Consider the following 27,872-nt stretch of genomic DNA (forward strand, 5'->3'; position numbering starts at 1 on the left):
TCTGGCTGTGGATGTTTGTTTAGCAACGGGCTGAGCGTTTCACCACGTTTCGTCTTAAAATATTGTTACTTAACAAACGTTACCGCCTACACAATACAAAAATGTTAAATTGACAAAAGGTCAAGCAAAGAATGTGAACGGTACGTAAAGGCTTATTTTGGGGTTACGCATGTGTTCAGTATGTGTGCACTGGTGAAAGACGGTATTACAGTGTCTGATGTGAATTAGTTTATCGTGAATTTGACTTTGTTGGCTAGAGATGCACACATATGGGTAAAAAACATTAATGCATATAAGTTGTAGTTGATTCTTGTGAATTTAGCACAAACAAGTCTACGCACCTGAAATGTAATCAAAGGTTCTGATGTGTGTGCTTTCTGTGATAGAAAATATATCTTGTACATGTAATTAGGCTATACTATTGGTACAAATTTAGATACAATAGTGTATGTAGATGATATAGTAAAAGATAAAACCATATTATTTTAGTTCAATTATAAAACGTCTAGTTTTAGTTTGGGTAGTGATTGGTCAATCCAGCATTTCAGTCTTGCGAGTGCGCAACATATCACTCATATCAGATCATAATTTTTGTTGCACAGCAACGTTATGCCAGGAATTGTATTGCATGCAATGTTTCAATAATAGCAATAAGGAACTTAGAGTCATGAAAAAGGCCCTCTAGACACCCATAATAGTTCATTATTTTTTTAATTAGAAGTGCTAAATACTAGTGTTTTCTGCTATACAATGAAATGTTATAACGCCTTTTTGTAAACAAAGCAAAGCTGTATATATTTATTAGCAATTATTAATGGTTATGGGCTGTAATTAGTTTTCGGCCAGCTATAGTTATTGGTACATCCTTATTTGTGTTTCATTTACCTCTCATTTGTTCACAGGTAACCAACATACAACTGAAGACATCCATTTCCCATACTGAAACTATAAGTAAGTCATTTAGAGAAATGTTTTGGATTTTAAGACTAATTACATAGTTTAAAAATATTATAGTATTATTATTCAATAGAAATGTTAAAATGTAATAAAATATCACTTTCAGTCAATGTACACTAGCAGTCAAAAGTTTTTTTTGTTTTTAAGAAATCTCTTTTGCTCACCAAGCCTGCATTTATTTGATCCGGAATACAGCAAAAACAGTAAAAATGTGAAATAATTTTACTATTTAAAAGAACTGTTTTCTATTTGAATGTATTTTAAATTTTAATTTATTCCTGTGATTTTTAAGGCGGAATTTTTTCATCGTTACTCCAGTCACATGGATAGTACAGTGTATAATGTTATAAAAGCTTTTTATTTTAGATAAATGATGATCTTTTGATCTTTCTAGTTATCAAATAATCCTTAAACTATTAGAATGATTTCTGAAGGATCATGTGACTCTGAAGACTGGAGTAATGATGCTGAAAATGTACCTTTAATCACAGGAATAAATTACATTTTAAAATATATTCTTATAGAAAGCAGTTATTTTAAATAGTAAAAATATTTCACATTTCTCATTTTGCTATATTTAGGATCAAATAAATGTAGGCTTGGTGAGCAGAAGAGACTTGTGCAATATTTATATATTGTTATTTATTGTTTTGATGGTTGTCATATATTTGGTTTTAATTTAATTTTTGATGTAATAACTTGTGTATGTGCCACATAGTTACTGAGATTTAAGTCCTATTAATATGTCATCTCTGTTTGTTTTATATCTCAGTGGCTTTTAGAAGAGACCGAAATATTAGAGATATTTACGAGGAACGCTTTCCTCCAGAGAGAACGGTAAGTACTTGTTTTCTGATTTTTTTTTTCACCACAATCAGACATTTGGTTTATGCCCTGAGACCAACGGATGTGCTTGAGCTTTTTTGATCTTCCAGGGTCCATATCCAAGAGGAGCTCAAGGGGAAAGGAGACCTCCCTTTGGGCGGCCGGATGAGGAGTACAACCGTGGTTTTGAATACGATGGCCCTCGCTTTTACCCAAACGGTGCCCCTCGCAACTACCATGGAGAGGAACAGAGAGGTTTTCATGGAGACAGCCATCACTCATTTCCAAATGACCACAGGGGCGGGCCACCTGGTCGAAGAGTAAGTATCAGATCAGATTGTTTTTATTTGTTTATTTATTCATCTCTTTTCATTTATTTTTTTATTTTGTTTGCCAATACACTTTTTAAAACTTATTTACTATTGTGATATGTATTTTTTGCTTTTATTTTTACTGTCATTATTATATAATTGCTATTTGATTTTTCTTGAGATGACTGCTTGAAATGTTTTTATTCAGTTCAAAAGATAAAAAAATGTCAGATCTGGAAAACACTGAACAGTTGCAGTTGTTCATTTCATTTCTTCTTTATAAAGTTGTGTTTTGCATTTTAGCAGGATGACTTCCCATACTATAGAGGGCCGAGAGAGGAGCCACATGGTGGACGCCAGGTGGACTTTAGGTATTTCACTTGTTCAACTTGCCACACACAAAAATATGTATCCCTACAATTAGTGCTGGGCGATATGACGATATATATCGCGGGGACGATAGAAAAGTGTCTATCGTCCTATTTCTCTTCTATCGTTTCTATCGTTTCTAACCTAATTTTATCAATTACTGAAGAAAATATTGCATTAAATAGCCTATGACAAATGTATGATAATGTCTTGTTGCTATGCAATGCATACTCTACCTCCCTATAAGTGATAATCAAGAATAAAAATGAAGTTTTTCACAAAGAAACTCCGTCTTGTGCGACGTGATGCTTTACATTGTTGCGACATGCTTTAACTCCTGAGTGCTTAGCCTAAAGATGGAGACGCAAGAGGTTGAAGATGAATGCCCGGAACAAACTGAAACTGCTACGCAGGCAGCAGCCAAAAAGTACTTTTACCGAAACGTGGGGGTACGTCAGTGATTGGGGGGCATTTTGGCTTCAAGAGCTCCGACACGGAGCAGAAGAGAGTCATGTGCAAACTCTGCCAAAAGACTGTTTCCGCGCCCGACACTGACGCCTGTTTCACACACTCCGTCTGCGTTGCGTATTTTTTTCCACATCCATGTTAACGGATTAGAGCGTTCACACTGCACGCGGTTGCTGTCCGGTAGTGCGTTCCAGAAGCGGTGCGTTTGCAGCAGTGGAGCGATCGTTTCGGCACAGAGTCTATTTTTGCTATGCTGCATTGCGTTGCATGCGCTGAAGGAAAGTGACAGCGCATTGTTCGCTGTAAAAATGAACATGGATTGACACGGAAATGTACCTTAAATGCAGTCTACTGTGTTTCACAGTCAACACGTGGATTTTTGGCTAGGTTTAAAATAACGCAGTTTTAAATAAACAAGGCAACATAATAGATGCAATTATCCAGGTAGAAAAGTTCTTTAAAATATGGTTTTGTAATAAAGATTTTATGCAAACGAAAGGCACAGAGAGCAGACTGTTTCGGTCTGTGGTAAGTTTTAATTTAACATTTTTGTGATAGCCAAAATGTAATATGAAAAGGAAGCTATAGCCTATGCTGTGTTTAAATGTGTTGCAGCTTGCTTGAGCAAATATACAAATCGAGAAGTCAAGTGCATTGAATAACAGCCTACGTTGTTTATAATACGTTGAGTTTAAACGAGAATATGTCTAGTATTATTGTATTAGTGTACTGTGATAAAAGTATCCCAATGCTGAAAAAGCACGTTTGGATTTGAAATTAAAATAACTTTAATAAAAAAAAAAATAGAGTTTATTTTGATAATAGCCTACTTTTTAACTATGATGTGGATAAAAAAAAAATGCGAAGGCTACTGTAGCTCTACCTCCACATCTGTTGTCATTTGATACATTTATATTGCTGCACTAAAATATAGTTTTCTAATTTGTGACAGTTCAGTTAAATGTCACTTCAAATAACAAATAAAAATAAAGTTGCAAAAAAAATTATATGTATGTCAAACTTTTTAGAGTAACTGAAAATCTACTTTATTTTGGTATATCGTGATATATATCGTTATCGTGATATAAAATAATCCATATCGTGATACATGATTTTTCCATATCGCCCAGCACTACCTACAATTTCTATAAACCAGCTGCGCACACATTGTAATGGCAGGAAAACACTGGTAACAAGGGGCGGGAAATGGGTAAAATCCATGGAATAAATTTATATATTTATATATATATATTAGTATACTGTTGTCAAAAACGCTATGTGAAGCTAAATGTAGATGTTAAAATGAAGAGACTATGGATGAAACCTGCTATGATTACCCTACTTTTGAAGCATAAATTTGATTTAAACAATATTTCTACATAATCTTCACATATGCAGTTCATAGGGGACGTATTATATTAGCCCTAGAGTTACAGCATGAAATATTATTTAAACCTAATCTCACAATTCTGACTCTTTTTCTCGCAAATGCATGTCCTAGTTCAGACTTTATAACTCAATTTAACTCAGCAATAGGGGAAAAAGCCAGAAGTGTGGGATATGAACTTTGATTCTGAGCCGAGGGGAAAAGAGAGAATGATTCGTTATTTTTTTTTTTCTTATCTGAATTGTGAGATACAGTTGAAGTCAAACGTTTACATACCTGCAAAATTTTATTTTATTTCACCAAAATAAGAGGGATCATACAAAATGCATGTTATTATTTTTATTTAGTTCTGACCTAAATAAGATATTTCACGTTAAAGATGTTTACATATTGTCCACAAGATAAAATAATAGTTGAATTTATAACATGTCCCGGACTCCCTTTACAAAAGTTTACATAATACTGTGCAGTTACCTGCGTGATCCACAGCTGTTGTTTTTGTTTAGTGATAGTTGTCCATGAGTCCCTTGTTTGTCCTGAACAGTTAAACTGCCTGCTGTTCTTCAGAAAAATCCTTCAGGTCCCACAAATTCTTTTTTTTTTCAGCATTTTTGTGTATTTGAACCCTTTCCAACAATTGATCGTATGATTTTGAGATTCATCTTTTCACACTGAGGACAACTGAGGGACTCATATGCAACTATTACAGAAGGTTCGAACACTCACTGATCCTCCAGAAGGCGACAACGATGCATTAAGAGCCAGGGGTGAAAACTTTTGAATTTGAAGAGCAGGGTTAATTTGACTTATGGTTTCTTCTTGGAAACATGTAAGTACTGTAGCTTCTGAAGGGCAGTATTAAATGGGGAGGGGGGGAAATATTCACTCTGTTCAAAAGTTTACACCCCTGGCTTTTAATGCATTGTTTTTCCTTCTGAAGCATCAGTGAGCATTTGAACCTTCTGTAATAGTTCCATATGAATCCCACAGTTGTCCTCAGTGTGAAAAGATGGATCTCAAAAATCATACAGTCATTTGCAAACATGAAATTGGTCTGTTCCCAATCATTTAAGCCATCTATTCTCTCTTTACTTTATTGGGAATAATGGAAAAACCCAATCTTGCCATGTAATCATATTAGAGTTTGCAAATGCTACTGATGCAAAGTGGTCACATGCATTTCAGAAAAGCTATTGAAGAACATGCCATTTCCCCAGCAGATGGCAGAACTGTTCCTTCTAAAAAAACAAGCTGCATTCCCCCCAACTATATTGCCTTGTTTTCATACTTTGAGTAAGAGAAGCCAAGAAACAAGAGTGAAGTTTCTTAATAAGGAGCATAAATCAAACTCTGAGTTGTCCTACATTCTCTGTTTGGTTTTTGTGGTTCAACTCCCATGGAAATACCCACAGACAGTCACTCTGCCAACTGGATGAGCACAGCGTGCTTCCCAGTGGTTTTCCGTATCTCTTAATCTGCTCTCCGGTAATTAATTGCAACAGTTCACAGCAGGAATGGAGCCCAGCCAAATGAACTTTGTGTTGGTAGACCCCTGCTAAGAAGTGTTAAAAACGTTTAAATGGTGACTTCATTGTTTTCTTAATTGGTAACATTGTCACACAAAAAGCCTGTATCAAGCAAGCAGTGTTTTTCGTAAAGTAGAAACAGAATGCGTAGCATAGAATTCAAATTTGTTCATACACTGAGGAAAAATTGGTGTAGAAACAGTTTTTGCATTTTCAATGGAAATCTTACCACTTGGTGGCGCTTTTGTAATTGGACAGTGAATCATGCCTCTCTTCTTATTAAAATCAGACATTAGCAAGCTTTAAAGAATGTCTTTTATGTGATCTTATAAAGCATTTTCTTGCTAATTCGAATAACCGTGCATGTCAAACATGCTTTAAACTACCTGTTTTGACCTTTCCAGTGCTTTAATCTGCCATGATGGCCTGTGATTGGGAATGAGAGGTTAACCTTTTTGGCTTGGGGTAATATCCTGGCTTCATATTGGCAGTAAAGACAGACATGTGGTAATTTGCTCTGTTAGACCAGGGCAGACAGGGTCACCTGCACTTCAAACAGATGAGGGTCATTAAAGTTTTGCGAGGTCACTGTGTGCGGACACATTGTCGTGTGTGTTTGTGAGAGGGGAACCTGGCTGGGGTTCAGGCCAGGGTCACTCGGACCAGGTGCCTGTGATTCTTTTACGTCTTCCCTCTCGCCTGTGCGGCCGGCCGTATAAGTGGCACGTAATCGGCCTGCACGACCGGAGGGCCCTGGCAGGGAAACCGAGTCGAGGGGGAGCAGAGTAAACTGAAGGGGGTTTTACTGCCGCTAGAACAGATGTGTGTTAATGAATGTCTTGGTTGCGGGCGGACTCGGCAGAGCTGCGGTGCTGCTCTGTTAGGCAGCACTGCAACTTTTTACAAGCCTCATTTTGCCCTCCTCTTTGTGCAGTTTATATTGAGTTGCTTTTTACAAGCAGGATGTGAAGCCGCTGGCTTGGGCCTTGCACAAATAGGTAAAGTCTTAAATGAAGCAGAGCCAAGTGTGGAAACTGCTTTAAGAGAATCTCCTCTGTGTCATCAGGACCAGGGGTGTCCTGCATAACCCACAAGTTTTAAATGACCCCAAAATATCTATCAACACTTAAAGGAATAGTTCACCCAAAAATGACATTGAAAAGTGGGGTCCAGTGTTGTTTTGAACCTCACTGACTTCATATGGACAAAAACAGTTAAAACATCCTTCAAAATATAATCATTTGTCTTTCACAGATAGAAGTCAGTCATATGTGTTACAAAAATGTATATGTGACCCTGAACCAGAAAACCAGTCTTAAGTAGCAAGGGTATATTTCTAGCAATAGCCAAAAATACATTGTTTAGGTCAAAACTATTGATTTTTATGCCAAAAATCATTAGGATATTAAGTAAAGATCATGTTCCATGAAGATATTTTGTAAATTTCTTACTGTAAATGTCAAAACTTAAAAAAAAAAAAATTAGTAATATGCATTGCTAAGAACTTCATTTGGACAACTTTAAAGGCGATTTTCTCAATTATTAGGACCAAATATTGTCCTATTCTAACAAACCATGCAATTAAAAAAAATTCCCCTTATGACTGGTTTTGTGGTCCAGGGTCACATATATGATACATAAATAATTTTGATTCCCAGTCTCAGTCCTGAGGCCGATGGACTCTCCATTGACCCTTCATCTCAATACACTCAGTGTCTGACCCTACCAGGGCATGGTTCATATAAACAAGTGTCTAATATTAACAGATTGTCCCCCTTTAACCCTCTTCTTAACTTGTCGGAGTGCAGTGGACAAATACTTCAACTACACATATTTTGACTGATTTTTACCTGTTTAGCATATTTTTACCCATTTTTGGTATGACTTTGCTTTTGTTCTTGTTAATTTAGATTATTTTTATGCTCAATTTTGTCTGTTTTGGTTGGGTATATGCATTTGAAATATTTAATAATAGTAATATTGTGTAATATTATTGCAATTTGAAATAATTCTTTTCTGTTTTAATATATTTTAAAATGTAATTTATTCCTGTGATGGCTGAATTTTGATAATGATTAAAAGGATAGTTCACCCAAAACTGAAAATTCTGGCATTAATTACTCTGCCTCATGTCATTCCAACACAAATTAAGATATTTTTGATGAAATCCGATAGCTTTCTGACCCTGCATAGACAGCAAAGCAACTGACATGTTGTGGTGACGTGGAAGAGAAGAAATTGTTCTTTTCAAATTTTCATTTGTGGGTAACCTATGCCTTTAATATATCTTATCCATAATGTGAATGCAAATATTTGTCTTGTTTTTCTTTTCCCATCTTAGACCAGGCAGTCGTGCAGGTCCTCCTCCAAATGCTCGCGTTCAGGCTTCTTACCCTCCACCCAGGTCTCTGCCTACAACAGCCCCTGATGCAGGAGACGACACTCTCATTCAGGCCATAATGAACCTGGACCGGGGGTTAGTATTCAGACATGTTAAATGCAAAATGCCCTATGTTGTTCTACTAGAGAACAGATACTGAAAAAAACTTTGTGTATCTCTGCTCATATCTCTCACAGCGAGGAACGGGACAACTTGAGAAGAAAGGCACCATTTCCTCCAGTACGTGAACGTTCTCCAGCTCGGCGGGATGTCCCGCCTTCCCCTCACAGTCGGTCGGGGTCCAGCATAAGCAGCCGCAGCTACTCACCAGAGCGGGGAAAAGCGCATCCATTCCCACCCCAGCAGGGGAAAAGTATGACAAATCTTCAGTCAAAAGGCTTGTTTGTGATTTTGGTTCAAAAAAATCCTTGAATTCTTTGGTTTTTCAGCATTTTTGTGTATTTGCACCCTTTCCAACAATGACACTATATTTTAAGATCCATCTTTTCACACTGAGGGCAACTGAGGGACTCATATGCAACTATTACAGAAGGTTCAAACACTCACTGATGCTTCAGAAGGAAACCCAATGCATTAAGAGCCGGGGTGTTGGAAACTTTTGGAATTTGAAGATCAGGGTCAATTTATTTTATTTTGTCTTCTTTGAAACATGTGGGTAGCTTCTGAAGGGCGGTACTAAATGGAAAAAAAAAATAAGAAAAATGCACACATCTTCATTCTTTTCAAAAGCTTACACTCCTGGCTCTTAATGCATCGTTTTTGCCTTCTAGAGCATCACTGAAAAATAAAAATAGCATGTATTTTCTATGATCCCCCTTATTTTGGTAAGATTCTGCAAGGTGTATGTAAACTTTTGACCTCAACTGTACTTATTATACACATGTATAATAGTGCATGTTGGAGTTTCAGCTTTGATTTGTAGTTTATGATCTCAACATTTCATATGCTGCTCATATGAAATTGTGTAATGCCAGTGGTGTTCACAGGTATAGACAGTCTGCCAAACCTCTCTGCATTTGACTTGGAGAAATCTCATTGGTGGGATCTCCCACACACGCAGACTCTAGACGGTGCAAAGGGTTAGTGCACAGCTTGAAGTGTAGTCTTTGACCTCACATGGACTATTTGAAACATGTAGAATAGCCTGTTGATTGATTTAAAGGCTTTCTTGACTAATTTGCACGCAAGCGCTTTTTAATACGCCCAGCTGCAGAGTGGAAAGCCATTCCCCAGTTGCTTTAATTCTTCTTATAAACTAGATAAATGTCCCAAATGCTTCCCAGATAGGTTTGATTTAAGTCGTAATGTTTGAAAATAAACAGGCTTGGACATGACTGTACCCAAGTGTCCACCGCAGATGATGTCACTCAAAGCCTGTCCTAATAAAGACTCCCATCTGTGTTTGTTTCACTGTTCTCTGTTACTATAATGAGATCCGCAGTAATAAGCTCCAGAGCGATGCTTCGAGCAGCCAATATTGGATGCACGTGTTTGGGTTGACATACCCCAAGTGAGCGTCTCTAGCCGGCTTGCATGAGATCATATGATCTAACCTCTAATACTGATCAAAGAAATACATCACACACACCTGAATTATTTTCTGATTATATACAAAAGTGTTTTCCTGTGTTTCAGGATATGAGGAGCCATTTGGGCCAGGAAGAGGACCGGGTGAGTAAAACATTCGCATTCTGGGGGGATATGGATGATATGGTCATGATTATTATGCATTGGAAAGCGTGCATGAATTAAATATTAGAAAATGGTCATTTAGACTAAAAGTCTCCACTCATGGAGAAAAATGTAATATACAGTTAAGGTCAAAACTTTACATATACCTTCCAGAATCTGTAAATGTGATTTATTTTACCAAAATAAGAAGGATCATACAAAATGCATGTTATGTTTTATTTAGTACTGACCTGAGTAAGATATTTCACATAAAAACACATTTAGAGTCCACAAGAGAAAATAATAGTTTTCATACACTTGATTGTTGTTACCTGAAAAATCCACACCATTTTTTTCTTTTAGTGATAGTTGTTCCTGAGTCCATTGTTTGTCCTGAACAGTTAAACTGCCCACTGTTCTTAAGAAAATCCTTCGGGTCCCACAGATTCTTTTGTTTTTGTTTGTCCACCCGCCTCTTGAGGATTGACCACAAGTTCTCAATGGGATTAAGATCTGGGGAGTTTCCAGGCCATGGACCCAAAATTTCAACGCTTTGGTCCCCGAGCCACTTAGTTATCACTTTTGCCTTATGGCACAGTGCTCCATCGTGCTGGAAAATGCATTGTTCTTCACCAAACTGTTGTTGGATTGTTGGAAGAAGTTGCTGTTGGAGGGTGTTTTGGTACCATTCTTTATTCATGGCTGTGTTTTTGGGCAAAATTGTGAGTGATCCCGCTCCCTTGGATGAGAAGCAACCCCACACATGAATGGTCTCAGGATGCTTTACTGTTGGCATGACACAGGACTGATGGTAGCGCTCACCTTTTCTTCTCCGGACAAGCCTTTTTCCAGATGCCCCAAACAATCGGAAAGAGGCTTCATCGGAGAATATGACTTTGCCCCAGTCCTCAGCAGTCCATTCGCCATACTTTTAGCAGAAGATCAATCTTTCCGTGATGTTTTTTTTTTTTGAGAGAAGTGGCTTCTTTGCTGACCTTCTTGACCCCAGGCCATCTTCCAAAAGTCTTGGCCTCACTGTGCGTCCAGATGCGCTCACACCTGCCTGCTGCCATTCCTGAGCAAGCTGTGCACTGGTGGCACTCCGATCCCGCAGCTGAATCCTCTTTAGGAGACGATCCTGGCGCTTACTGGACATTTTTGGACGCCCTGAAGCCTTCTTAACGAGAATTGAACCTCTTTCCTTGAAGTTCTTGATGATCCTATAAATTGTTGATTTAGGTGCAATCTTAGTAGCCAAAATATCCTTGCCTGTGAAGCCATTTTTATGCAACGCAATGATGGCTGCACACGTTTCTTTACAGGTCACCATGGTTAACAATGGATGAACAATGATTTCAAACATCACCCTCCTTTTAACATGTCAAGTCTGCCATTCTAACCCAATCAGCCTGACATAATGATCTCCAGCCTTGTGCTCGTCAACATTCTCATTCTCACAAGACGATTACTGAAATGATCTCAGCAGGTCCTTTAATGACAGCAATGAAATGCAGTGGAAAGTTTTTTTCAGGGTTTATGTTCATTTTCATGGCAAAGAAGGACTATGCAATTCATCTGATCACTCTTCATAACATTCTGGAGTATATGCAAATTGCTATTATAAAAACTTAAGCAGCAACTTTTCCAGTTTCCAATATTTATGTTATTCTCAACTTTTGCCCACAACTGTATTTCAACCCTTTCCAACAATGTGTGATTTTGAGATCCATCTTTTCACACTAACAACTGAGGAACGCATATGCAACTATTACAGAGGGTTTAAACACTCACTTATGCTTCAGAAGAGAAAACGATGCATTAAGGGCCAGAGGGTGAAAACATTTTGAATTTGAAACTTAGGGTAAATTTAACTGATTTTGTCTTCTGGGAAACATGTAAGCATCTTCTGTAGTTTCTTTAGGGCAGTACTAAATGAAAAAAAAAAAGATATTTTAGGCAAAATAAGAAAAATGCACATCTTCATTCTGTTCAAAAGTTTACACCCCTGACTTTTAATGCATTGGTTTTCCTTCTGGAGCATCAGTGAGCATTTGAACCCTCTCTCATAGTTGCATATGAGTCTCTCTTGTCCTCAATGTGAAAAGATGGATCTCAAAATCGTACAGTCATTGTTGGAAAGGGTACAAATACACACAAATGCTGAAAAATCAAAGTGTTCAGGACAAACAAGGGACTCATGAACAACTATCACTAAACAAAAAACACAACTGTGGATCATTAAGGTAACAACACGGTATTAAGAGTCAAGTGTATGTAAACTTTTGAACAGGGTCATTTTGAAAAATCCAGTAAAGCAGAAATAATGTATAATATTATTACTATATTAAATATTTATAAATATTTCAATATTTGTTTTTTAGAATGTAATTTCTATCTGTGATGGCTTAATTTGATCTACATTTTCAGCATCATTACTCCAGTCTTTAGTGTCACGATCCTTCAGAAAGCATTCTAATATACTGATTTGCGCCTCAAAAAACATGTCTTAATATTATCAACATTGAAAACAGTTGTGGCACTTTATGTTTTACAATTTGTCTGATAAATAGAAAGTTTAAAAGAACAGCATTTATTTGAAATAGAAATCTTTTGTAAAATTATAAACATACTTTTACGTTTGATGTATTTGTATCCTTGCTAGTTAAAAGTATTAATTTCTGTAAAAATACTACCCGGCCTTTTGAGTGGTAGTGTATATGGGAATTTCTGTTGCCAGGGTACCTTTTTATATGAATATTTTGGAAAGCAAAACATGTAGAAAAAATCATTCTCCTCCTAAATCCTGATAAAGAAAGTTTATGGCTCGCACACAAGGTGATTTTGTTTCGCTTTGCTTTATAAGTTAAAGGTCAGCCCGCAGTCACAGTAACTTGAGAGAAAGCGTTGCTAATCGCACCATCGTAGAGCCACGTTTTGTTTGTCTGCTTTCCTCTCACTTCCTTTGGCCGGGGATCGTAAAAAGTCCACAGGCGTGTGTCTGATTGCTAAACCTTTCCTTTTTCTCTTGCTTTCATCCGTTCCCTTTTTGTTTCTCTTTGCCAGATGTTTGATGTGCATGCATACGTCGCAAGGAGATGTAGATTTGAATCTTAAATCTGTGTAAATCCAAACATAACTTCTGGTTATAGTCTGCTCTCCACTCCAAATCAATTTTGCGAGCATTCCTTCATTCCTCGCCGAACGAATCCATAGGTGTTGAGCCCACAGCTCACACGGAGAGGGTCATGGGGTGACACTGCAGGCACCTGGCTGTGGTTTGCCTGCAGGGAAGAGCCCTGATCGGCAGCGAGGGAACCACCTGGTTCTGCACGCCAGCTGGATGTTCGGAAAGAGAGCACGATCCGTTTCAGCATGTGAAAATGTTTACAGCACCGAATGAGTCAAGCAAGGCCGTATTCAATGGCTTTCTGGGGGATGTTGATCCACGTCCAAACTATAGCTGCATTGTTGGCTTGCGTCCTACAACAGATGCTTTGTTTCTTATGTTCTGATCCCAGTCTTTCATCTTCTACAGACAGGGAAAGGCCCCCTGGCCCCTCCGTGAGTGCATCACGAGATGGTTCGCCCCATAGCTGCGTATCAGCCACTAAGGTGAGTCGCACAACGCACACACACAGCTCCCAAACAGATGTGCTTACCAGAACACTCCCTTTCATCCACTAAAATAATAATAAGTGTGACATGCCAGCATTTTCAGCTGATGGTGAAAAACACTGGAGATTTTTTTCCCTTCTTTTTGAAAAGCTGTTTGCTTGCTCTTGCCTCTCTCCCATATGATGGGTTTTAAAGGGTCCTGTTTGGCATACGAAAGGCAAGTGGCCCATGTCTTGTTTATTCAGACTGTAAGCACGGTTCTGACACAAAATACGGCGGGTCGCTGAAGGAGAGTCATGGACATCATTGGGCCACCCAGGCCGCAGCAAGGCTAAAAAAGAGAGGGAGAAATCCATTAGCTCAACTCTCAGCTTTATCTCAAGATCTTATCGTAGACTCAGAGCACTCTGGACATACTCTAGGGAGCACTGAGAGCCTAAAATAATTTTGTTTAACTGTTTCTCTCATGTACTCTCCTCTTTTTCCTTTTTTTGTGTTTAGGTGAAAATAATCATGGTGATGTACAAAAAAGTTTTACTGTTTTTAGTTTTTCTTAAACTAAACCTAAACCTGCAAGCAGCAATTACCAGGGTTCAAGCGCTTTAAGGCATTTTTAAAGCAAAATATCATACAAATATATATTATTTAGCAAGCATGTACCTAAATCAATCTAAAAAAGCATTTTGGGAAAATCCAGGTAATTTACAATAGAAATATTATGTTTTTAAACATTTATGACTGTTATAGCACCAGCTGTCGCCAAGTTTTGAGTTTTCCTTTAGGCTTTATAGGATTTGGGGTAAATTTGGACAGAACTCTTTTCCAAACGACCCCATTATAGCTTCCCAAAGGGTAAATTGAATTTTTTTTTTATAATTATTGACCCAGAGACTCAAGAGAATTGTACTGCAATTTTGTTTTCCAAGTTGAGCAAAAAACCAAAGTTGTCCGTAATGTGGAGTTATATCGTATAATATGAATATTGCGTGTATGTGCGACAAACCATACAATGTACAATAGTTTTTCCCCCTGAAAAATTAATTCACTTCACTTCATCGGCCAATGGCATGTTTTTTGAGATATGCAAATATCCTTGGACACTTGTGCCACTTTTGACCAAGACTGTGCACAGCTATTTTCATGTTGATGGGGCAAATGTTTGCATAGGTATTAGCCAAGTGGCCAAGCTCTGTGATTTTTGTTCTGTGACTTTAGAATAAGCTGATACAAAAGTGTTCTGAGTTAGTAGAAGATACCTCATGCAGTTCAGGAGTTATTAGGCATTTTTGATAATTATTGATATTCACTCCAGAGAATCTTTCTGCACTGATTTGGTTCCATTCGGGCGAAAAACCTAGGACTATTTCGCAAAAGTAGGTTTTTCAAAAAATCTAAAATACCCGACAATGTTTTGTCAGGCGTGAGCCGAGGATTCCAACAACATGAGACACTTAAGCCTGCGACTGATGGTTTAGGAATTTGATCGATGATCGGTTTCACAATTTTGATCATCAGGCCGATTAGAGCGAGTCTTGGTGATGTTGTCGGCGATGGAAGTACTACCATACCTCCAAGTTTCAAGTCTCTATGACCTACGGTTTGGTCTGCACGATCAGTTTTATGTGGAGATTGGTGATCCTTGACCATTCTAACAATTACAATAGGGTTTCAGTGCTACGTGCTTGAATCCCTAATCATTTTTTTAATATTTAATTTTTGTTTCTTGTTTTGTCTCAGTACTCAATCAGTGTTTTGATTCAAGCCAACACAACACACAATGCCTTATTAAAGAACCTGTGTGAGTTTCTTTTGTTTGATCACTTAGATTCACCTCTGAACCATGTGCAGATGAAAGTTGTTTCTGGTTGGTGGACGCCTCAGTCCTTGAGCCTTTGATCTTTTTCCATCGCTCTGTTCATGGGGCATAAGCCATAACCTTGTGCCTTAGATGAAAAGGCTTTGCCAGTGTAAACTGGGCCTGATAGGCGGTCTCTTAAGTTCAACAAACACACTTGTTTTGGGGATTCATTGTTTGAAGTACAAAGAACAGATGCAGCGAATGTATTTTTCTGTGGTGGGCTCATGTTTGTTTGTAATGCCTTTGCAAGTCTTGTCTAAAATATATTTCTAGCCCCACTTAGAGTTTGCTTAATTAGTGTGGGAAAATTCATTTTCTGAGACAAAAAGCATCTTCAGGTTCAAGTCATAGATCTAGACGGAGCCAACTTCTTAAACTTGTTTTCCTTCTGTCATACAGTGATGTTTTTCTGTTTGCCTGTTTTGGACAAAACAAGACTTTTCAACATTTGTTGGCGTGTTTTACTCTCAAAAGCCTCTAAAAAGCCTTGTACTGTGTACTGCAGGAGGAAGTTACAGTGGTGGAAGGGCCCTCGGATGAAGTTCCGCCAACCGTAGATGAAGCTTCCTCCGTCATGGACGACTTCCAAGAGCGACGAGCTCAAGCTATTGCTGCCAAGGCTCGGGAAATTGAAAAGGTTTGAAAAAATGCCCTAGTCGCTTGTGAGCTTTTATTTCCACAGGTCTGAGAGTGTCTAAAGTAGTTGTAAAGTGTCTTAAATGGCCATTTTTGTTATAAATCGCCACATACTTGTTTTACAGCCTCCAGTTCAGGATGCTGTATATTATTAACAGGGCTGCTAGAGTTAAATAAAGAGTTTAACTATTTATATTTAATGCTTTAATGCATCGAAAGACTACATCGTATATTATGTTGAACAACATCATTTTAAAAAAGCATTTTGAGTGCTTTTGAGCATCTATTTTGTCTTTTTCTTTCGTTTTTGGTCACCCTGTTTACTAAAGAGATACAAAGGTAAAACACCCACTGTCTCAGCTTTATGTACACGTTCAGAACGATCGTAATAAAGCTCTTGCTCTCTCCTTTTTCTCTTTACTGGCCCTATTAAATGAAAGATGGGATCCCGTGTGAGTGGTTCGCCAGCCCTCCTATTGAGCACCAGACTTCGGCTCAATAGCTGCTGACGTTGCATAATTTTAACTGTCGGCTTTTAACCCAACCTTGAGCTTTATTGTGTTATTTACATATAGAAAACAAATCAAATTTCTTAAATGCATGGTCAAGTTTTCCTCTTAATTCACGGGAAGCCGTTTGAATCAGTTTTAGTGTTTGAATAGCTCTTTGTATTCTTGATCACTTAAGCATCTTTTCCTGCCTAAATGACTGACAGATCTACATTTCTGTAATTTGTTCAGGATTTTAGCTTTTTTTTTCTGCGCTCCTTTTGAAGTGGAAGCCGAAGTGTGTTTTGATTTGCCCTGAACGCACATATTTCAGTGACAGTGTGTGGATGCCTTTCAGGCCAAAGCCTGTTATTTCACAAAGTGTGTGTGTTGTTTCTGTTTAAGTGTCCACCAGATGTTTAGCTTCTCCTTCAATCTGGTCTAGCCATCTCTACACGCCGCGCTTTACCTTTCTTCAACAAACATTTAGCTGGCATGCACTATACAGCATGGTTTTTATATATACACTTACATAATATGTATCTAATGGGTCCGTGGGACACAAAATGAGAAATTTTGTGGCAGTTGCTCTTTCCCATACAATGACATCGAATAGGTTTAAACTATTTTAAATGTCAAAGCATCATAAAAATGGACACTTGAGCTAGTCTTCTGAAACAGTCTGATGGCTTACAAACAAGACATCTTGAACCCTTGATCTCCTTGATTTGAACATGAGAGTTTGTTATTTTTACAATCAATAGTTTATTCAGCACTCAAAATTCTTCTTGAATTCTGGTTCTTAAGTTCAACACTGACTCAATTGCTGGGTTTCCATCCAAAGTTGCGAATTTAACTTATGCACAAAATTGGAAGATTGCATAAAACTTTTGCAAATAAGCACCATTTCCATTCAACGAGTCAAAGAGAACAAAATGATCACTTCCTGATAAACTAGCACTAAGAAATGTAGGAAAAGCCACTGAATATAATCATTTCATATATAATAAATTACTTGCACCACAGAGCGAGCAGACAAGACACAATAAATGCAGTCGGAGGTGGATGCCTGCTGTTTGGGAACGCAGTCGTCTTAGACAGTTCTAGGAGGCAATAATACAGAAATACTTTGACGACAGACTTTGCTTGGCCATTTAAAAATAACCATAACATTTCAGGTGCTGTGCAATAGGATCAGTCCGCTGGTTAGTCAGGTTATGCCGTCCCATAGCGCAAGGTCACATATTTATTTTTTATTTTTTTGATGCATGAACCCTTTTTTTTTTTTTGTCAAAAACCACCTCAGGTGAGCGGAAAATCTTTTTTTTTCCAAATTAAGGGATTTTAATTTGATTTTCCCTGTTTCCATTACTCGTTTCTCATGCGATACTTTAAAATGTGCCTAAAAACATGGTGATGGAATCAACCTTTTATCGATTTACTGAGGAGAATTCAGTTAATAATGACTTTAAGTTCAGTTTATTTATACCAAGTGTTATCATTTGATTTCAGAAGCCTTGAAGTATAGTGTACAAGTTGTCATGGCCAACTTCAGATTCTTTATAGTGCTTTTGCGTCCTTTTTGCAGCTTGTAAGTCTATGTCCGCATGGGGACTAATTAAATGGAAAAGACCGACCAGTGCAAAAAGTCATAAGAGTGTGTTAAATGATGAAAGAATAATAATTTATGGACAAGCTATTTGTTTTCATCTATTAAGTCTTATAGTATTCTTTTATTACTTTTGTTTCATCTTGGCAGTGAGCATATACTTCCAACAAGTTCAGTTTGAATCCTACTCAAAGAGGAGTCTAGTAGGCTCTTGATTGTTTTGTTTTGACCAGCAAGATTTATTTTACAGATGAGCCCGTGTGATTCTAACGAGACTGAATTCCTTACTGCTAAAGTACTGTAAGTAGGGCATCTTTGTTGTCATAGTTCTGCAGTCCACGGTGAGGCTTAATCTAGGTCTGAAGCAAAGCTTTTGAGGTCCATCTGGGATGTTTGACTCCTTCGTTCTTTAATCGCGTTTGATGTTTCTGATCTGAAAATGTCAGATCAAATAAAATAATAGACTGACGCACAGTCGCCCCTAAAGACCATTACCCTTACATGTTGTTTTGCTATGCTTTTTCTGTGCTCTTGTTTTAGAACACAGGCATTAGAGTACTTTTATAACCTTCGTTAAGTTGGATATGCATCCTTAAAATAAATTATTTGGGATTGTAAATTAATGGAACATGATCTTTACTTAATTTCCTAGTATCCTCGATAATTTTCACCCATATGTATTTTTGGCTATTTCTACAAATAATACCCGTGCTACTTAAGACTGGTTTTGTGGTCCAGGGTCACATATATTTACAGTAAAAGTTCATTGCATTTAACTGATTTTAGTCCATATTGCTGGGCGTACAGCTGAATGTATTGAAATTTGATACGCCAAAACTTTATACTCTAAGGTTTTATATAATAAACCTAATTTTAGTCTGAACTGAACTTTTTCGGAACCGCTGTGAAAGTTATTAGTGTATAGATACTTTCCCACTTTGCCCTTCTTGTCTCTCCCACCCTCCCTGAATAATTCTCTGCTATCTTTACCCGGAATCAGGAATCAGCCTCCCACAGTACAAAAATGACACATGAAAGGCTGAACAAGAACACACGCACTCTCGAGGTCCCGTTCAACTTTCCTGTTTGATTGGGTAACAGAGGTGGGGTTCTCAGGAAGTCTATGGAAGTAGAGCATGCACTAGGAAATCGCTTCCCAGCATTCTTGGCATTGTTATGAATAATTGAATCTCAGTGTGGCTAGTAAAGGTGGCTTTGTATGTTCAAAATAATAAAACATTTCCTAACAGAACATAGCAAAGCAATATGTGACCCTGGACCACAAAATCAGTCTTAAGTAGCAGGGGTATATTTGGAGCAATAGACAAAAATACATTGTATGGGTCAAAATTATCAATTTTTCTTTTATGCCAAAAAATCATTAGGATTTTAAGTAAAGATGATGTTCCATGAAGATATTTTGTAAATTTCCTACTATAAATATATCAAAACTAATTTTTTGTATTAGTAACATCGATGGCTAATAACTTCATTTGGACAGTATTTTCAATATTTAGTTTTTTTTTTTTTTTTTTGCAGCTTCACATTATAGAAATTTAAATAGTTGCATCTCTGCCAAATATTGTCCTATTCTAACAAACCATACACCAATGAAACGCGTATTTATTCCGCTTGCAGATGATGTATAAATCTCAAATAAAAAAATTGACCCTTATGACTGGTTTTGTGGTCCAGTGTCACATATGTGTTAGAATTAGGGCTGTCAAACGATTAATCGCGATTAATCGCATCCAAAATAAAAGTTTGTTTACATACTAATTGTGTGTTTACTGTGTATATTTCTTATGTATATATAAATACACACACATACATGTATAGACTTACTTATATTAAAAAATACTTATATGTATGGATAGTTATACTTGTGTTTAATTTAGATTATATATAGAATTATAAATATTTTATATATAAATCTAAAACATTTTTCTTTAATATACATGTTTGTGTGTGTATTTATATATACTTAATATATACACACAGTACACACATACAGTATGTAATCATAAACTTTTATTTTGGATGCGATTAATCGTGATTAATCGTTTGACAGCCCTAGTTAGAATCACAATCGATGAAATTAAAATGTTTAATTCAATCATTACAAAGTAGCATAAAAATAGTTGCGAATAGAATACATTTGCTTTAAAAATATTGGTCTTTCGGAAAGTCCTGTTAAACTCTGCTTCAGTTCATCCCTGCTTATTGAGTCTTTTCTATTGTACTCAGATGACATTTCGATAATAGTACCATAACGCCCACATTAACTGTTATTTCAGTTATTCATGGGAATCTGTGTACTGTCTTTGTCTTGTAGGGCCAGGATCTGTATATAATAATAATAATAAAAAAAAATAAAAAAAAAATATATATATATATATATATATATAGAGAGAGAGAGAGAGAGAGAGAGACATTAAAGGATTGGTTGGGAATTGTCATTAATTGTTCACCCTCATATCACTCCAAACCAAGACTTTCGCTCATCTTCGGGCCACAAATGAAGATTTTTTTGGATGAAATCCAAGAGCTTTCTGACCCAGCGTAGACAGCAATGCAACTGAAAGGTAGTAAGGGCATTGTTAAAATAGTCCATGTGACGACAGTGGTTTAACTGTAATTTTATGAAGCTGCGAGAATACTTTGTGTGCAAAGAAAACAAAAATAGTCTACAATTTAGTCTATTACTACTAGTTTAAACTCTCTTAGTATATAGTACCTAAATTTATAACTAATGTTATTTTCAACCTGTTTGGCTTTTTAAAATGGCACATAGGCTACAAAGCTCCAGCAACCAGGTTTATTAGTTGAGTGTTAATGCAATTTAAACAGTCACACAGATTGACTCTTTAACTGCACTCTTTCTTAACCTGCAGCCTCAGGCTACAAAGAACTTCCTTTCTACATCATTTATCCCTTCTATTCTGGAATGTTCTAATTGACTATTAGAGTCTTCTCATTGAACCTATTCGACTTAATGACTATTAGAGGCAGTTCTCACACAAGAACTTTAGGCTTTGTGTGTGGGCCTCGGTTATTCCTGGAACCAGGTGATCTCATTTTACTAGAACTTGACTCAGCCATGGGAAAGAGCCCTTATGTGAGCAGTTAATGAGGAGCTCGCTGCAAAAAAAAAAAAAATGTTAGTCAGCACAATCAGTTGGGTGGCCACTTTTAGTTTCCAGAATGGTTGGGGGCAGGTAGCAGGAATCACGGAAGATATGAATTGTCTATTTTGGTGTAATCATGTCTGAAGTTTTCAGTTCCTGTTATATTTTAAGTACTTCCAGATGTTGTTGTATGGTTATGTAATGTCAGGGCCGTGTCGGAAACTGCTGAGATGTTTGACCATCGGTTTCTTTCATTTTTGGTTGGGCGCATCGTGTTGCGCCATACCATCGTAAAGTCGTGACAGTTTGATTTTATCACTGTCTCCTGATGTAAATTGTAGAGTAAATTTCGAGATATGATCTCCAGCTATAAGTTACATGTCCTAAGGGCTGTGTGTGAGTGAAGGTAATTGCAGAGGTTATGCAGACTCCCCTGGGTCTGAAGCATTGCTTTGATGTCCAGAAGTGTTTGATTATCCAACCACAGTAAACATAACTGAGCTCTGAGAGTTTTGGTTTGGGGCTTTGTTCTATCGTCTGGATGGCAGATCAGAAAGGCAGAATGTTCTCCCAAATACACAACAAAACCGCTCTCCATCCCCATGTCTTCTGTGAATAGAAAAAGTTTGATTAAAGATGCTTTCGTGGTCTGTTCGATGAGATGGGTCTTAAGGCTGTGTTGTGATTGTCAACACAATGCATTTGCCATGAAAGTAAAGTACAAGCACAGTATATTGTTTCCAGTCAGAGTAATGCTGCATCTTTGCTGCTTTAAAAATTTATTGTTTAGTTTTTTTTTTTTTTTAAGGCCAATGAAAATGTCAACAGGGTAATCACAGATCTGAAAGATTTGCTCAGCAGAAAAACAATTATTGTTGAGCTCCGGGAAGAATTATTACCAAGAAATTGTAGTCTGAGCTTGTCAATGCATGTGTTTTTATGTTGGTTAGAAAGCTGGATGGAAAAGAAAATCACATTTTGCAGTACCACATTTTTCGATGAGATTCTTTTGATATTTTGAGCTATAGTTTTTTGTAAGTGACTAGACATGAACATACACTGTTATGTGGTGACTAGGATAGCCAGTGATATAAATCTATAGAAGTCTGTTTCTGCCACTAAATAAAAAAGGTAATTGCGACCCCTTTTTTTTTTTTTTTTTTTAATTGTAATTTTGGCTTTTTTCTCACAATTGCTAGTTTACATCTCACAGTTGTGACTATTTTTTTTTTTTTCTCGGAATTTAGATATTTCGAGTTACAAAGTCAGAATTACATGCTATAAACTCACAATTCTGAGTTTTCTCAGAATTGTAAGATATAAACTTGCTTTTGTGAAAAATAAACCCCCAATTCAGAGAAATCAAGTCAGTATTGTGTACCCGCAACTCGCAAGTTATAAACTTGCTATTCTGAAAAAAAAAAGTCGCAATTATGAGAACAGTCTTTTTTCCCCTCAGAACTGGACTTTATAAGTCGCAATTGCAAGTTTATATCTCTAAATTAAAAAAAAAAAAAGGTCAAAATTGCGAGATATAAACTCATATTTGCGAGTTATAAAGTCAGAATTGCGAGACATACTTGCAATTCTGAGAAAAAAAAATATGCAATTCTGAAAACATCAGTCTTTTTTCCCCTCAAAAACGGACTTTATAAGTCGCAATTGCGAGTTTATATCTCACAATTAAAAAAAAAAAGTCAGAGTCAGAATTGCGAGCTATAAACTCGCAATTTAGAGAAATTAAATCAGAATTGCATGACAAACTCTCAACTGGGAGTTATGAAGTATAAAAGAAAAATCTGTATTTTCCTCTCAAAATTGGACTTGGACTAGAAGTCGCAATTGTGAGTTTCTGTATCACAATTCTAAAAAAAAAACTAGCTATTTAGAGAAATTAAGTCAGAAATGTTCTGAGAACATTGAAGTTAACATTAAAGAGAACGAGAAGTTAAAATTGCGAGTTTATATCGTGCAATTTAGAATTATGAGAAAAAGTCCGAATAACCTTTTTTATTTTTTACTCAGTTGGCGGAAACGTGCTTTCATAGAAATAGTTTTTCAATTGCCGTTTCATATGCAAATATAGCACATCAACAAATGCAACAGATATGTGCTGCATTTTATTCATCATCAGCTAATTTCAAGACCAAAGACAGCAGTAGGAGAGAGAGAGTGGCATCAGCACTGGAAAGATAAGTTAGTCTTACTACTTTTCATAAAGATGATTGTGTGTTGAGCATCTGCGATTTACTTTCAGTTTCATTTGCAGAAGTTTGTACGCCGGCTTGCTGAAGAGATACTCAACTACTCATCACTCATCATATCTGACTATAACATGTCATATACCTATAAAACTCCATAACACATTTATTATTTTAATATTTTGAGAGGAGTAAAATTTACATATGTGACCCTGGACCACAAAACCGCTCCTATGTAGCACAGGTATCTTGTAGCAATAGCCACAAATACATTGTATGGGTCAAAATGATCATTTTTTTTAATGCCAAAAATCATTAGGTTTTAATTAAAGATGTTCCATGAAGATATTTTGTAAATTGCCTACCGTAAATATATCAAAACTTAATTTTTGATTAGTAATATGCATTGCTAAGAACTTCATTTGGACAACTTTAAAGCAGATTCTCCCAGTATTTAGAATTTTTAAATAGTTGTATCTGGCCAAATAATTTACCCTTATGCCTGGTTTTGTGATTCAGGGTCACTTTTGTGGGTGTGAATGCATCCCAGGCCACCTCTTGTGGGTTTGAGCGGTCAGATTTAAATATGTCTCAAGCATTTTGGAGGGCATTTACAGCTGGTTAATTTGTTATCCAATCAGAGAAAACAAATCAAGTGACCAGGAAGCGTCCCTGCTGAGCAGCTGTACATGTTGGATTAAATTGCATTATAATTTCAAACATTATGCTGTGTTTTATAGGTCTATCGTCAGGACTGTGAGACATTTGGCATGGTGGTGAAGATGCTGGTGGCCAAGGAACCCAGCTTAGAGAAGCACCTCCAGAACCCACTAAAAGAAAACCTGATTGAGATCCGTGAGCGATGCCTTGATGACTTGAAAAACTTCATTACTGAACTCGATGAGGTGGTACGACAGCCTGAACCTGCTGTCTAAGGTGGCTTCGTTTTACTCAATCAGCAGTTTTGTTTTGATTTGTTTGTTTTTTTCCCCCTCTGTACCTACATAAATGTCCTTCATTGTTTTTTATGGTTTATGTAAAAGCCATTGTACATTGTGTATTCAGTGTCCACCTAAAAGAAATCTTCCTGGTGTGCAAAGAAGCAAGGGAAGTGTCTTTATGTATTTCATTTATGCCGTTCAATTCATACATTGACACTAGTCAATGCTAGGTTGTGTAATCTTTTTGTAACCTTTCAACATTAAGATTAATAAAAAAAAAATAGATGGCAAATGCAAGGAAAGCAATGTCAGAAGTGGGTTTGGTCTGTTCCTTATTTTTTGCAGAAGCTGTAGAGTTTATTAACCCATTAAGGAGATTTAGTAGATGATGGAATTTGTTCTGGTCAAATGTGTATAAACTGGGTTCTATGTTGTTGCCAATTAAGTCACATTCAAACCAATGAGGAAGGCTAATGAATGAATTATGGTAAGTAATCTTTATGGGTTCAGCAAAATGCTGCTATCTGTAGTACTGTTGAAAATAATGCATCGTTTTTTAAAATCACATTTCCAGTCGCTATATTGTGAAAACCCAACACAAGTATTTGTGTAGTTTTTCCTTTGTAATACTACAATGCATGTTTTTTCCTTTTGATTTAAGCCCTTTTGTGATTTCATGTTTGTAATTAAATAAAGTTGCTATGTTTAGTGATCATTCATTTTTAGTTTTCTCAAGCAGCCTATGAATAAATGAAAAAAAAAAAAGTCAGATTGCAAGGGAATGTATTAAATCTCTCTTCAATTATTTTATTGACATCTTAATGTTAAAAAGGGATAGTATGGTTACCTGTGGTGACATGTACATAATAGAGAGAAAATTTCCCCAACACTGTTTAAGCGCATAAGCATATTGTAGACAGAAAAATGTTTAAGGGTGCAGTTATTACACCTGCAGAGTAACAAAACGAAACCATTAAGCAAATGAATAGTGCATATATATTTTGCATTTGCAAACCCCTGGTCAATAAACTGGCAAAGCTCAATTTTGTTGGTCTATAATCATAAAAACTCCATCTCAGGTCAGGAATTGTGGTACTTATTGATTTAACATATTTGGATATAAAAATATCAGTATTCCAATCTTAATTTAACAAATATACATTGCTTGCACTATTAAATAATTATTTAGTTAGTCTACACGCTACTCAAGAAATTTTGCTTTTTGGGAATAATGCATTTGCTATACAATGTACAAAGAAATATTACATTGTTCATACAACAGCAAGACAATGGACACTCCGACAACTTAAATCTAGAAAAAAAAAAAAAAGTTTTCCAGCTTCTTTAGAATCACGCATGTGTATGTTCCAGGATTTTAGTCTGAAGTCTACGAAATTATGCAGTTCTTGCCCTTATGACCTTTCTTTTTTAGTTTGGTCCGTGTGCCGAAAGGAGGCGTTAAAGCGGTGACGCGAGTTGGATAGTCCTCTGTGTAATAATGAAAACTTTGGGATCTGGGTTTTGGGATGGGCTGACCAAGAAAGAACCCTTCCGCCTCAGACTCTGAAGATGAAGAGGAGCATGTTGAACACCAGTCGTCATCATCATCATCGTCGTCACAAAAGTTTTGCAAGTGGTCCATTCGGACCATGCCCTGCTGAGCATAGTCTGTTGGGGTTTGATGATAAGGGTGGTGACTGTGTGCTGAGTGATTTAGAAGAATACCATTCCTTGGCTCTGGTATGCTTGAGCTGATTATCTGAGGCACAACATGCAATTTTCCCCGATTTTTGGAAGCCAGGTGCAATGCGTTTTCAGAGCGTGTTTTCCGGCCCTGTCTGCGTTTGTGATGTCTGCTAGCAGGATGTCTCTGTGGTTCCTCCTCCATGTGATAGGTCCGTCTGCGAGTCCTCTCGCTCATCGGCGGTTGCCTCAAGCCTAGTCCGCCGAGGTATCCTTTATTCATAACATCGTCAGAGAACTTTACTTGCTGAGGTCTGGATTGGGGCTGAGATTGGGACTTGGTCCTTCTCAGCACTGGAAGATGCAGTGGAGAGGGTGGTTCCTCTCCAAAATAAGGAGGAACTCGGTCATCTTCTTCCTCGTCTTCTCTTTCTCTTTGCCTCAGTGTCTCCTCACGTTCCAACTCTGAGTTTAAACTCCTCAGGGAATTTGCACTCCTGTGGAGCATTGAGGAGTTTAGTGTGCCCATGTTACTGATGTTATCACACTCGTCCATCTCTCTCTCTTGGTCTTTCAGGTTTTGGAGGGAGTAGATGGTCTGTCTGTCTTTCCTATCTCCATCCACTGAAGCTCCTGAGAAATAAAAAAACATGTTATGAGTAAGATTCATTCACAAGGAGGAGCAAGACTCTGATAGAGACTGTTTGAAAATTCCTACCTGTAATGTTTGAGAGAGCTAGGGAATCCATAGAATCTCCAATGTTGTGCTCTGCCTTCTGGAATTCACTTGTAATGCACTCCATTGAGTCTTCATACCACTGTCTAGGCTCAGACCAGAATCCAGGTACTGCTGCCTGATCCATCTCCAGCTCTTGAATCTTTCTAGCACTAGCTGGACCAGGGTGGCTGCCATAGGCAGAGTCTCCAAGTCCATCCTGAGACTGGGCCCAGTACATGTCAGTGTGGTGCTTCCTACTTGCTAAATTATGGGTGCTGATTTTCATTTCAGGTTTGGTCCTGTTGGTCTCGGAGTCTTTCATCATCCACGGCTCGGCCGGCCTGGTGTCCTCGGTGTGAATGACACCACGGTCTCCAAATTTCAGTAGCAGCTGAGTCATGTAGTCTTCATGCTCAGCCCAATCTTCCACACAGTCCTCAGGGCCTTCTTGCTCATCCCGGTCTCTCCAGTCCTCTGTGAAGTTAAGTCTCTCCAGCTGATGACACACCGTCTCTGTGTTGTCCCCACAAAGACTAGAGGTCCTGTAATCTGTTGCTGAAAAGAGTTTTGTCTGCTGGCACTGCTCTGTAGGGCGACTGCTCTTGCCCATTCGTATGCTACGTCGAGATTCCCGTGATCTGGCAGACTGAAAAGCCGAGTCTGAAGAGTCTGAAGCATGGACGTCCTCACCTAGGCTACAGTCCTTAGAGCAGTAGATCCGGCCCTCTTTCGGAAGGAAGGGGCAACCCAGCAAGGAGGTTTTGCATTGGGCACAACAGAAGCATTTGTCAGTAGCATGCCAGTGTACACCCTCATACGTCATTTGAGCATGGTCGACTCCTGAATAAAGGTAAATCAACAAATGAGTAATGCTGTTTTTTTTAACCAGATATTCATACAGGTGTGACAGAGATGTCCAGTCCTGGTCCTTGAGGTGCCACTTTCCTGTAGAGGTTTGCTTTAACCCTAAACAAACCTAAACCAGCCAATCAAGGTCTTCAGGATTACTTAATACCTTGTAGCAGGTATGTTGGACCAGGTTGAAATGGGAACCCGGGTATTAAGTGCAACCATTTTACG

The 27,872-nt window shown here is 37.6% G+C and overlaps 2 protein-coding genes across 4 annotated transcripts in view; one reads left to right on the plus strand and one right to left on the minus strand.

Annotated features, from left to right (window-relative positions):
* Window positions 1-25,110, plus strand: pphln1 (periphilin 1). 3 transcript variants are annotated; one of them, XM_073838748.1, is made up of 11 exons: window positions 1-119; window positions 903-951; window positions 1,730-1,794; window positions 1,893-2,102; window positions 2,397-2,464; window positions 8,185-8,319; window positions 8,421-8,596; window positions 9,880-9,915; window positions 13,451-13,527; window positions 15,894-16,025; window positions 24,191-25,110. In XM_073838748.1, coding segments are annotated over exons 2-11 (1,095 nt in total). In that variant the 5' UTR covers window positions 1-119; window positions 903-950; the 3' UTR covers window positions 24,386-25,110. The 3 variants fall into 3 exon arrangements, with proteins under 3 accessions (XP_073694849.1, XP_073694848.1, XP_073694850.1); XM_073838747.1 differs by having other exon boundaries at window positions 8-140; XM_073838749.1 differs by having other exon boundaries at window positions 8-140; window positions 2,400-2,464.
* Window positions 25,111-25,173: 63 nt separating this feature from the next.
* Window positions 25,174-27,872, minus strand: part of prickle1b (prickle homolog 1b) — a 29,929-nt gene continuing 27,230 nt past the window's right edge. The window contains exons 7-8 of the mRNA XM_073838746.1: window positions 26,793-27,632; window positions 25,174-26,707 (exon numbers count right to left, since the gene is read on the minus strand). Of these exons, the coding sequence (XP_073694847.1) occupies window positions 25,779-26,707; window positions 26,793-27,632 (1,769 nt within the window). The 3' untranslated portion in view covers window positions 25,174-25,778. The remainder of the gene's footprint in view (window positions 26,708-26,792; window positions 27,633-27,872) is intronic.

The sequence above is a fragment of the Garra rufa genome, chromosome 4 (genome assembly GCF_049309525.1).
Source record: "Garra rufa chromosome 4, GarRuf1.0, whole genome shotgun sequence".
NCBI classification, from domain to species: domain Eukaryota; kingdom Metazoa; phylum Chordata; class Actinopteri; order Cypriniformes; family Cyprinidae; genus Garra; species Garra rufa.

Excerpts from the sequence above, each read along its gene's own strand:
- pphln1 (XM_073838748.1), top strand. Across the intron at positions 2,103-2,396 it reads GCGGGCCACCTGGTCGAAGA|CAGGATGACTTCCCATACTA; the intron begins GTAAGTATCAGA and ends TTTGCATTTTAG. Across the intron at positions 9,916-13,450 it reads TGGGCCAGGAAGAGGACCGG|ACAGGGAAAGGCCCCCTGGC; the intron begins GTGAGTAAAACA and ends CATCTTCTACAG.